General features: G+C 41.6%; 1 protein-coding gene across 4 annotated transcripts in view; it reads right to left on the bottom strand.

Moving 5' to 3' along the window:
- The window catches only part of NELL1 (neural EGFL like 1), a 945,951-nt gene that overhangs the window by 492,177 nt on the left and 441,014 nt on the right, over positions 1-12,760 (bottom strand). For all 4 annotated transcript variants that reach the window (XM_021085298.2, XM_021085297.2, XM_085011744.1 and 1 more), the window contains exon 13: positions 1,853-1,978. In XM_021085298.2, the coding sequence (XP_020940957.1) occupies positions 1,853-1,978 (126 nt within the window). The remainder of the gene's footprint in view (positions 1-1,852; positions 1,979-12,760) is intronic.

Consider the following 12,760-nt stretch of genomic DNA (forward strand, 5'->3'; position numbering starts at 1 on the left):
TGTGTTTATTTTCAGATTCAAAAGAGTTCTGCCCCCTTAAAATGTTTAGTTCTCAGCATGCTGTTTAAGAAATGTCTCTTTTTTATCTAGGAATTTTGTTACAATATTTAAAAGATAAGTGAGATCTGACCTACTGCGACAATCAGAAATTTGCATCAATCTGAGATTGCCAGTCTTTAGCCAGAAAACAGTAATTTATAAACATACAATTAATGGCAAAGGTATTTGGATATATAAACACACTTCTCTAACTTTTAGCAATTTTTGCACTTCTGAGAAGGCCATTCAAAATAAAATTTATTAAGAAAAGAACGGGGAGTTCCTGCTGTGCCACAGAGGGTTAGGAGTTTGACTGCAGTGGCTTGGATCACTGTGGAGGTGCAGGTTCAATCCCTGGTTGCACAGTGGGTTAAAGTATCCCACGTTGCTGCAGCTACGGCAATGTTTGCAGCTATGGCTCGGATCCAATCCCTGGCCCAGGACCTCCCATATACTATGGCCATAAAAGGAAAGAGAGAGAGAGAGAGAGAGAGAGAGAGAGAGAGAGAGAGAGGCAGGCTGGGAGGAAAGGAGGGAGGGAAAGAGTAGCATTCCTTTCTGAGTGAAGAATTCATTTTTATATGCCAGTGTCATTAGGACAAAGAGAAAGATGCAAGAATCAGATAAATACACAACAGGACAAATCTGGTATTCAAGGAGCCCCTTTCTTACAGGTTACAGATTAGGCATTTAAAGACATTTAATCCAAGGAGTTCCTGTGGTGGCTCAGTGGTTAACGAATTCTACTAGGAACCATGAGGTTTCGGGTTTGATCCCTGGCCTTGCTCGGTGGGTTAAGGATCCCGAGTTGCCGTGAGCTATAGTGTAGGTTGCAGACATGGCTCGGATCCCACGTTGCTGTGGCCCTGGCGTAGGCCAGCAGCTATAGCTCCGATGGGACCCCTAGCCTGGGAATCTCCATATGCCACAGGAGTGGCCCTCGAAAAGGCATAAAGACAAAAAAAATTTTTTTTTTTAAATTAAGACATTTAATCCAAGAGAAGAAAGACTCAGAATCTTTAACCCATTTATGCTCATGTCTATTTTCATGATTGAATGATAATGGAACCCAGACCAAATGCCCGCCAAGCCAGCACCACTCACACAGAGGCATCAACCACAACCCCTGGAGTTCCAGCTGAGTGCTGACAGCCCAGTGATAATGAAAGTTGAGGGAGAAAACTGACCATAAGCCATACATCAATAAAAAGTCTTGACTGACCTCCATATACCCAGTCCCTGCCCGCCAGGTACCCTTGCTCCCACTTTAAATTCAACCTCTTGTTTTTCCCAATGAGAACAATGTACATTTTCTCATATATAAAAATATTTCATCCTAATGTAAGGAAAAGAGTTTGATTCTTTCTCTTTTTGGCACTGATGTCTCTAAGTCCTTCAGTGTTACCATAGGCAATGTGGGCTTCAAATTCTATACCCATTCATGCATGCACACACAGAGAGGGAAACACTGCAAGTGGAAATAAATCACGCAGACAAAATCTCTTTTATTATCACTTTGTTCTAAAAAGTTAATGGTAAAATAACTCATGAAAAGAACTAGTTAGTTAAAAATAATACCTAGTGGGAATTCCCCTGTGGCTCAGCAGGTTAAGGATCTGGCATTATCACTGCAATGGCTCAGGTTGCTGCCATGGTGTGGGTTTGATCCATAGTCTGGGAACTCCGCATGCCGCAGGTGCACCCAAAAAGAAAAAAAAAATACCTAGTATACTTGGAGTTAAATGTAACAACACACAGCTACAGTGCACAGAAAGACTGAATCAGAAAGGCAACATTGCTTCTAAACGCTCACCTGTACAAGAGAAGTCATCCACACGAATGTATCCTGGGACACAGTCACAGCGATATAACCCGGGCAGATTGACACACACGGTGTTGGCATGACAATAATGCATCTTAGCTGCACACTCATCAATATCTGAAGGGAAAAAAAAGCAGTATCGCAGTTAGTCAAATGATTGAACCAGAATGTAATCATCTAATCATGAAATGAGAAAAGGCAAATGCCCACTGGAGCCAAGAGAAATAGCAATATGCATTAAACACAAAAGCTTAAGCGCCAATTCAGCTGGTGCATCAGATCCCATCTCAAGCTGAAAATCTTCCTAGAAAGATGCACGGTAAAGCACCACAGTGAAGAGCCCAAGAAGTATGAAGACCGAATCCATCATTATTAATTTCTCCCCAAGGAGGACACTTGATTTAAATGTCCAAAACCAAGGAGCTCTCTGTCCAGGCACTGATATCCATTAATATTTATGAAGTGTCCACTGTATCTGCTGTTGCTTTTATCAGAGAGATCAAGGAAATCCAGCCCTTCTCTGCTTGTTTTTCTTACTAAGACATGCTTTAATCCATCTGTTACAAAATGATGGTGTAGCCACTTTTTCCCATGTTGTACTCTGAATACAGACAGCAGCTGTTGTCTAATGCAAATTCATGTCTTTCATGCTGTGACCTGGGGATGCATCCCATGTGATAGGAAAAAAGGCTGATTCAACAAAAAGACCCTTTTCACTTTGGAATGGAGGTCAGAGCATCACCTGCCATCCCTTAAAATGTCCATGGTAAGAATTTAAAGGACCTACAACCTTAAGGGCAGAGTTTAGTCTTTTCTGGAGCTGATGTTTTCAAAGCTGGCTTTATGTTCATTTTACTCAGACTGCTAATGTGTGACAGCCGGGGACAGGGAAGGATATAAACACATCATGGGAATCCAAAATAAAAAACATGAGTTCTAGCTCCAGAGCCGAGAGATACTAGCAGATTACTTGCATTTAACCACTCTGAGTCCCAGAATCCTCATCATTTGGTCATAAGGGTCATTTCAGAACCTACTGCTTTAAATTTTTAAATGAACCATCTAATTTAATCTATATACAGTTTAATAAGTGAAGTATAGTACTACCCTCATTTTAAAGTCTAGAAAATTGAGGCTTAAAGAAATTAAATGGCACTACATAATCCTATTGGATAATTTATACCCAGGATTTGAATTTAGAAGTCAAACTCTTACTATGATTTACTTCATGAAAGAAAGAACTAGTCAAATATTATTAGGATTATTTCAGTGATTATTGAAATCCTAATACTCCTTTAGTCCAGAAACTCTAGATAAAAACAGCTATATTGAATCACTAGGAAACTCACTTATCTTACTTTAAAAATAGATGGATTTAGTTCCCAATAAAGGACCCCAAAACAACATCAGATTCCTTTTAGTACTAAAGATCCATCAGCCTATAAATGAAATATGGGGTGATTGAGGCCCTAAAAGAAGACTCATAGTTAGCAAGACTTTCATAAATACAAGAAACAAACACCAGAAATTAGTGAAATAATTCAGGCAATCAGCAGTGTTCTACCTGCCCAATATCATGTGCCCCAAGACAAATGGAATACAGGAATATAAAAGCTATGTAACAAGATTACATCAAACCTGAGTATGGAGGGGACTCTCCCAGGAATCTAAGGTAGGACAAATAACTCTGTGTATTTCAGAGCTTTCTGGCAGTCAAGGCATTAGAAATCCTTTTTCTTTTCTTTTCTTTTCTTTTTTTTTTCTTTTTTTTTATTGCTACACTGGGGCATATGGATGTTCCCGGGCTAGAGATTTAATCAGAGCTACAGGCCTATACCACAGTCACAACAACACCAGATCCTTAACCCACTGAGTGAGACCAAGGATGGAACCTACATCCTCATGGATACTATTCAGGTTCTTAACCTGCTAAGCCACAGCAGAAACTCCCATGGCATTGGAATTCTTAAATCAGTTGGTTCCTTACATCATTGAAGCCTTTGCTTTACAGAAGAGTGTGTATAAGGAAAGTCAAGGGGAAAAGTGTTTCCAGAAAGGTCAGTTTTGTCACCTGATGCTGAGGAAGTTGAATAAGACAAAGACAGAATTAATCATGAGATTTTGCAAGAAGTTCACCACTGACCTGACCTGATAAGCGTGGTTTCAGGAACGTGGCAGGGCAAAGCCTGACTGGAGTCAATGCAAGAAATGAAGGATGAAGGGTACAGAAAAGCAAGGCAAATTGTTGAGTTATTTCACCATAAAGAGAAGAAAAATTGAAGCAGTAGCTCCAGAGAGACGATGCCGTTAAGAGTCTTGAGAAAGATTCTCTTGCGACAGAAAAGATCAGAGCATGTTTACATGCTGTTGGAAGTTACTCAACACCAGTGAAGAAAACTGATGGTAGAGGAGAGCAGATCTTTTCAGGAGCAAAGTCCTAAGAGGGGGCAAAAGAAGTTGATTTCCAGTCCACAGATGGAGTAAGTCATTTTTACAAGGAGACTAAATCCAAGAGAAAAGGGAAGAGGTGAAGATAAGTTGGCATATCTGGTGGTAGGAAGATGAAATAGTTCTTTGCTTGTTTTTATTTTGTCAGTGCAATGAGAAGAGAGAGTAACATCCATGAATTAGGAAAGGAAAGAGGTATTGGATGTTTAAGGAAAGGGGAGAAGGTATGAAACGGTCATTAGGGAAAGAAGGAAAGAATTTACCAGGGAGTATAGCAGGTGACTGACAATGCTTATGTGACTTGTGGCCATAAATGTTAAGTGAGAGCAGTCAGCATGCCCATGTGATTTTTTTTTCCAATCTCATTAGATATTCAGGGTAGTTACAGATACGTGGAAAGTTAGGTGTAACCAGAGATGAGTTTGTAGACAAATAGGATGGGTAAAAAGAGAAACAAGGGAACTGGGGTTATCAGGAAAGATCTGCTGATAATGAGGTGCCAAGGAACCTCAGCTATTAAGGACAGGAGAGAGGACATGAAGAGGGGAGGGTGACAGCTGAAATGGACTGGACATTATGGTGGATCTGTGCTGTCCAGATATCTCTCTAGAACTAAAGTGCTTATTCCCCCTGCCTCCAAAAGGACTGTCTGCTAATGATCTCCAGCTATCAGCCTTTTAGGAAAACTGTCCTGGCCTAAAGCAAGCTGCCTGACCCTTAGTTACACTCTCATCTTGAGGGCAACCTTCAGTGAAGGCTGGTTCTCCTTTATCCCAACTCAGGCTACTTGTAAAGGACTCTCCCAGGTTCAGAGAACTCAATGAGATGGAGCTGACTACTTCCTCTGCCCAATCCTGTACCTTCCTGTGCCCCCAGGTGTTCACCCCTATAGCACTCCCTAATAAACTTCCCACATGCCAGTATCCATCTCACCAGTCTTCATCTCAAAGTTTGCTTCCTAGGGAACCCTAACTGCAACAGGAATCCTAATGGAGGCGAGGAATTATTACAGTGGAGGTACTGGAGTGAGTGAGCTGGAAAGCTAGGAGATAGGGTTATAGAGTAATGTACTTGACATTAAGATTTTGGAGGTGATTTAGTGATTGCTGATTACAAGGTCTTTCGTATGACTATGTGAGAGCGGAAAAACGGATCATTGTGAGTGAGAGGTTGGGAACACCAAGAAAAGCCAGGTATAGAAAGGAGCCAGTTGGCATTAGTATTGTTCATCCAGGGTCACCAGCTTTCTTCCTTCTGGGCATGTAACACAATTGTCCTTTCTGTCCTCTTCTTCAAAGCTAAGCATGGCTCTACGACAGAGCATGAAGTCTGAGCAGAAGCAGACTACCTCCAGGTGGAAAGATTAGGGACCAGAATCTGGCTTAACACATTTCCTTCTTCCTTTCTTGGAAATTATGGAAGCACAGAGACAGAGGGTCTTTGATCCTGGGTCCTGGAGTAAGGAGCAGGCCACCAGACAGTATGATGGACATGCTGCATGACCTGGAAGTATGCTTTTGTTAGTTTAAGCCATTGAGCCTACCCTGACCAGTAACAGAGGAGGACCATGAGAGGCATGTCAAAGGAGATCATTAAACTTGATCTTGAAAGATGAACAGAATTTCAGCTTAGAGAATGTAGCTGAGAAATCAGAAGGGAAACTACAGAGGCTAAACTTTTTGTCTCTTCAGAGCTGGGAAAGGGAGAGGACCATCTAGTCTGTCCATTCAAAGAACATGTATTAGCCCTCTACTCAGCCCTGAGGCAGAGTGATGAACAAAACACCACTATGGTCCTCAGAGCCTAGCAAGACACTGAGCAAAAACTTGTAAGTTCTACCAGGAATGTGAGATCATTTAATGGGGATTTGACCTCATCTGAGAGGTTCAGAGAAGGATTCCCTGTGGAAGTGATGTTTCATCCAAGGCCTGAAATAAAACTGAAACCATTAAGGGGGAGAGGAGTAACGTACCAGGTAGAGAAGAATGTTTGAGAAGGATTTGTTAGAGGAAGGAGTTTTGCTTGTTTGAAGATAAATCGGAAAGATAAGTTTGAGCCAGATCCTGCTGGGCCTTGAAGGCCACGTAAAGGATGCTGGGATTTTAATCACAGTGGTGACACTGTCCCATTTCTGTTTTTAAAAAGCACTTGGCTATCGTGACAAGAATGGATGGGAGAGGGCAAGCTGAAGGCCAAATGCTACTGGTATTTTACTCATAGAGATGCATCCACCCTGAACTCATCCTACACTGCTAGGATACCCAGCCACTCTTTAAGATGAGAAACTAGTCAGGACCTGCCTCAGAGGACATTCAGTCTTAAGCCCATGGGCTACCTCTGCCAACCAGGTTGCTCTTGGCAATGAATGATTCTCTATTGTGGACCCTCTCAGAGGGAAACTCCTGGCTTTTTTTCCTCAATCCTGGATAACTGCTGTGCAGCATCTGCCTCATCTAGACCTGAAAGAGTTACTTAGCCATAACAAGCTTATTTTGATTCAAACAGCCAAGCTATCTCCTTGTTTCATAAGATGCCAAGGCCCAGAATAAAAATATTTTCAAAAAAAAAAAAAAACAGACCCTGGGATGTTAGAAAAACCCAGTGAGAATTTCTCACAGAGCTGTATCTAAGCCTCACCCTCTTTGAGCCACCCAGGACATCACGGCCACATGTCCCTGCTGCTCTACTCATGGGTCTTGGAGTTGGTTTGTTTTCAATTCATACCATTAGAACTTCCAGCCCTTGCATACCTAGTAACTTCCTGGTGCCGCTCCAGAAAAAGACAGAACTAAAATAAAGCAGAAAAGTTGACAAATGTACCAGAAAATTAAACTGTCACAATCTTATCTTTGTTTCTGATCTTCAATCATGTAAGTGCCAGATATAAAAATCACTTCCAGTATAAATGATGGGGAGGGGAGAAAGAAAGTGTGTAGAGTCATCCAGTTGGGTCCTTTGAGATAAGAGATTAGAAGAAAGGAAGGAATTGACAGCTCCCTTGGTTTCAGGATTCGGGGTGGCAACATACTTGCCTAAGACAGACTGCCTTTCCAACCTCAGGGAAGGGTACCACCCTGCAGACAACTACAATAGGACCTAAGAATGCCTCAAAAGTACATGTGATTATGCAGAGAATCCAAGGAGAATGAACATCTTCGGAGACTTGGGATATCCTGAGAAAATCTTGAGAAACGGCGAATGGCAGAGATTTTAAAAATGAACCTGAAACAAATGCTCTTGGTTGCCAGACAAAATATCCTAAGAGGTTTGAAGAATTACAGAAACGAGAAAAAGAAACAAACTGAACTCGCCAATTAAAGGATGGACTATGCTCAGAAAGAGAGAGATCCAGTGAGCCCAAAGCAATGAGGGTTTTAACCAGAAGCCTGAAAAGCCACCTGATCTCTGCCCCGGCAGTAATGGTGCTTTACCTGTGCTTTGCACTTCTCTCTGAAGCAATGGTCTTTCCCCGTGTGATGTTCACCCAAAAGATGAGAGGCAAGAAGAGGCTATGCCGAAGACTGTATCTCAAAGTAGAAGCTGAACACACTCAAGCCCAGGCTTAATCAAAAGGTCTGGATCAGTCTAGCGGGATCTTCTAAGAACCACAATTAGGCTACTAGAAGGACGAATGGATAAAAATTACAAACCACATCACTAGGCACAGGGTAAAACCAAAAATAAATAGGATGCTAATAGTTGTTAATCTCATATGGTAAATCTACAAACAGCCTGGCACCTGGTTAATACTTAATAAATGTCTGTCTGGGAGTTTCCACTGTAGCCCAGTGGAAATGAATCCAACTAATATCCATGAGGATACAGGTTCCATCCCTGGCCTCGCTCAGTGAGTCAGGGATCCGGTGTTGCCGCGAGCTGTGGTATAAGTAGCAAATGTGGCTCAGATCTCATGTTGTTGTGGCTGTGGCACAGGCTGACAGCTGTAGTTCTGATTTGACCCCTAGCATGGGAACTTTCATATGCTGCAGGTACAGTCCTAAAAAGCAAAAATAAATAAATAAGTAAATATCTGCCATTGCTACGTATCACACCATACTAGGTACTCCATAGTTATTTTCTTTTTTTTTCGTCTTTTGTCTTTTTGAAGGCCATACCCACGGCACATGGAGGTTCCTAGGCTAGGGGTCTAATCGGAGCTATAGCCGCTGGCCTATGCCAGAGCCACAGCCACTTCAGATCTGAGCCACATCTGCAACCTACACCAGAGCTCACGGCAATGCGGGATCCTTAACCCACTGAGCGAGGCCAGGCATTGAATCTGCAACCTCATGGTTCCTAGTCAGATTCATTTCCACTGCGCCACAATGGGAACTCCTAGGTACGCCATATTTATCATCTCTTCACCCCATTTATGCCACATGGCTACTCACTATAGGAGGTAGACATCCACATGTCATGAGGAGGAGGAAACTGAGGCTCAGAGATTATTAGGTCACTTTCCCAAGACATAAAGTCAGTAAGCATAACAGCCTGGGTTTGAATCATAGTCTCACTTCAAAGTTGGCACTGTTTTCACTGGGCCAGTTCTAGACCTCCATAACATTTTTTTTTCCTTTGTATGGTGCACCTGTGGTGTATGGAAGTTCCCAGGCTAGGGGTCAAATCAGAGCTACAGCTGCAGGCCTACACCACAGCCATAGCAACACTGGATCCAAGCTGCATCTGTAACCTATGCAGCAACTTGCAGGAAGGCTGGATCCTTAAGCCACTGAGTTAGGCCAGGGACTGAACCCACATCCTCATGGATGCTATGTCGGGTTCTTAACCCACTGAGCCACTGATGGAACTCCCCTCCATAACTTTTTCACCCTCTTACTATGTTAGACACAGCTGATGCTGCCACGAAGTGTATGGAAACAAGCACATCTCCAAATTCTACGACCCTATACAATGCTATTCGTGACATTGGTTCTGGTATCACAGGCTCTGCTAAAAGCACTACTGTACCATGCATCATTGCTTCTGTGGCTCTTTTAAATTAAATCCTAACACTTTCAAACTTCAGGCTCCAGTGCCCCAGGACCCCAAATCAGGTAGCAGCATTCTGCTCTGAGCTTAACCCTTGATCTAAATTTAACTCACGATGCTTAAGACTACTGAGTGTTTCCTAGAGGATTAGAAACTAGTGACAGAAAGGCCTGGGTCTTTTATTAAATATAGTGAGAGAAACATCTATAAACCCCCCACTGCAGTATATATCAGCTTGAGTATAATAGGGCTCAAATTGTGATTCATTCATATAGATTGCTTGTCATCTTTGAAATATTAGAGCCCATCTTCTGGTGGTCTTTTGAGATAATAAAAACACATGATTTATGTCCCTCCCCAGGAGAGTGGAGTAGTTTGTTTTTGTTTTTAAAAGGTATACTTATGGACTTTAAAATGAAACCTGATGTTGCATAGTGCTTCTTCACATATCGCCAGCCTCCATCTGCATAAGTCAGTTCAGAACAGAGCTGAATCTGGTATCATTGTCCTTAAATTAAAGTGGAAAGCTTAGACAGCAAAGATAGAAGCAAATGCAAAGAATCCTCTAAATAAAACAGTGTGATCTATTCAGACTTGTTACATAAGAATTTCCTAGAAAAAGGCAACCCAGGGATGGTTGGATGCAGCGGGTGGGGCAAAGGGGGGAGGAAGGGGAAGACGTTATTCCCCACTCCCTGAGCACATGTGAAAAGGTAAATCAACAATCATTGAGACTGTACTCTTTATCAAGCCCTGTATGCATCTCATCCCCAACCATGCAATGGACCAGCATCAGAAACAACATGAAGAGCACCTACATTGGCAACCTGGGCCTCTGTGACTCCAGAAGGATCTTGTTTCCACTCTGACTATTGGACCATGAGCATGAGAACTGATAATCCAGAGTCAAGCTCTAATTCTTCCTCTATTAGTTAACTTGAACACTGGGGGATTTTCTTCTCTAGGCATTGTTTTTCCTGTCTATAAAATGGTGAGTTGGGCCAGAGGGCATCTGAAGACCTCCCTAGTTCTAGAAGTTCCCTAGTGGCTCATAAGCAGGTTAAAGATCCGGCATTGTCACTGTAGCAGCTAGGGACACTGCTGAAGTGCAAGTTCAATCCCAGGTCTGGGAACTTCCACATGCTGCAGGTGCAACCAAAAATAAATAAATAAATAAAGGCCTCCCTGATCCTAAAATTTTTGACCATTCAGGTGTTTCTGTCCCTCACAATTCATCAAAAACCTTGCCTCTGAATAAGTTTCTTTGGGGCCACTCCCCTTCCTCCTGATTCAATGAAGATGTTCCAGATGCTTTTTCTGAGACACACATTTTAGAAAATGCTAATAAGACAACCTGAACCTTCACACTGTTCCTTGATACCTGTATCAGTTGAGTTGGCATTGTCCCAGAAAATGGAGAACAGCCAGCAGATATTCACACAAAAGCACAGCTCTGGACATATCCTCCAGGGGCTAGTAAGATAACATTCAGAGCAATTCTGCCAGAGTTTAATCTCCTGACTTTTCAGAAATCATGAGTTATAAAAACACAATGGCACTGTACAGTCAGTAGTTATATTAAAACTATCAATACTCTTCATCTGTGTCATACCGGGTATTTTTTAAAATGAGGGACAATATGACCTCTGATTCGAACTTGTAAAAAGCCAGTGAAGTAGACAAGATGTGAATTATTACAACCTTTTTCAGATGAGAAAATAAAGACCTGTAGAAGAATTCTGACTTGCCCAAAGGTACCCAGATAATCATTGAGCTGGCAACAGAATCCAGGCCTTCCAACTCTGGAATTAGTACTTTATCCAATGTTCCATGCTTCTCTATTAATTACTGATTTCTTCACAAAGTGGGGGTGGGGGGAGAAAATGAAATGCCTATGGAATCTAAGAATAAAAACCAAATGCCAATAGAGGCCAAATATAAGACATACATGGAAAAATATGTCCCTTCCCCCCAAATAAATAAGGTATCTCTTATATTTCTTAAAATATAAAACAATCTCAATTGGGGATTAAGATGGTGGAATAGAAGGACTGGAGCTCAACTTCTCTCCTAAAAACAATAAAATTCACAACAAAAGGCTGAGCAATCTTCACCGAAATGGACCAGAAACCTTAAAAAAGATACCCTACTCCAGAAGACAAAGAGGAGGCCACATCAAGAGGTAGGAGGGGCGATTACGTGATGTAAGCAATCCCATACTTCCCAGGTGGGAAGCCCCACAGACTGGAAAGTAAATGTTTCACAGAGACTCACCTACAGGAGTGAGCGTAGGGAACCTACCTCAACATAATAAAGGCCATATATGACAAACTCACAGTGAACATCACTCTCAATGGTGAAAAGCTGAAAGAATTCCTGCTGAGATCAGGAATAAGACAAGGATGTCCACTCTTACCACTACTCTTCAACATAGTTTTGGAAGTCCTAGGCACAGCAATCAGAAAAGTAAAAGAAATAAAAGGAATCCAAATTGGAAAGGAAGAAGTAAAACTATCACTATTTGCAGATGACATGATACCATACCTTGAGAATCCTAAAACGCTACCAGAAAACTGTTAGAACTCATCAATGAATTTGGCAAAGTCACAGGATACAAAATTAATACACAGAAATCGAGGACATTTCTATACACTATCAATGAAAGATCAGAAAAAGAAATTAGGGAAGCAATCCTGTTTACCATTGCATACAAAAGAATAAAATACCTAGGAGTAAACCTCTCTAAAGAGACAAAAGACCTGTACTCTGAAAACTATAAGACACTGATGAAAGAAATCAAAGAGGACACAAATAGATGGAAAGATATACCATGCTCGTGGATTGGAAGAGTTAATATTATCAAAACGACTATACTACCTAAGGCAATCTATAGATTCAATGCTATCCCTATCAAATTACCAAGGACATTTTTCACAGAACTCGAACAAAATATTTTAAAGTTTGTTTGGAAGCACAAAAGACCCAGAAAAGCCAAAGACATCCTGAAAAAGAAAAAGGGAGCTGGAGGAATCAGGCTCCCTGACTTCAGACTATACTACAAAGCAACAGTCATCAAAGCTGTATGGTACTGGCACAAAGACAGAAATATAGATCAGTGGAACAGGATAGAAAAGAAAGCCCAGAATTCAACCCATGCACCTACAGCCAACTAAAATATGACAAAGGAGGCAAGAATACACAATGGAGTAAACACGGCTTGTTCAATAGGTGGTGCTGGGAAAGCTGGACAGTCACATGGAAAAGAATGAAATTAGAACACTCCCTAACACCATACACAAAAATAAACTCAAAAATGGATTAAAGACCTAGATAGAAGACCAGACACTATTAAACTCTTAGAGGAAAACAGAGGCCAAACACTCTCTGACATAAACGACAGCAGCATCTTCTCAGATCCACCTCTTAGACTATTGACAATAAAAAAAAATAAACAAACGGACC

Source organism: Sus scrofa, chromosome 2 (assembly GCF_054392235.1).
Source record: "Sus scrofa isolate SSC_HxYL_T2T_F1_AM1 chromosome 2, Sscrofa_HxYL_maternal_Yorkshire_Landrace_v2.0, whole genome shotgun sequence".
Taxonomy (NCBI): Eukaryota; Metazoa; Chordata; class Mammalia; order Artiodactyla; family Suidae; genus Sus; species Sus scrofa.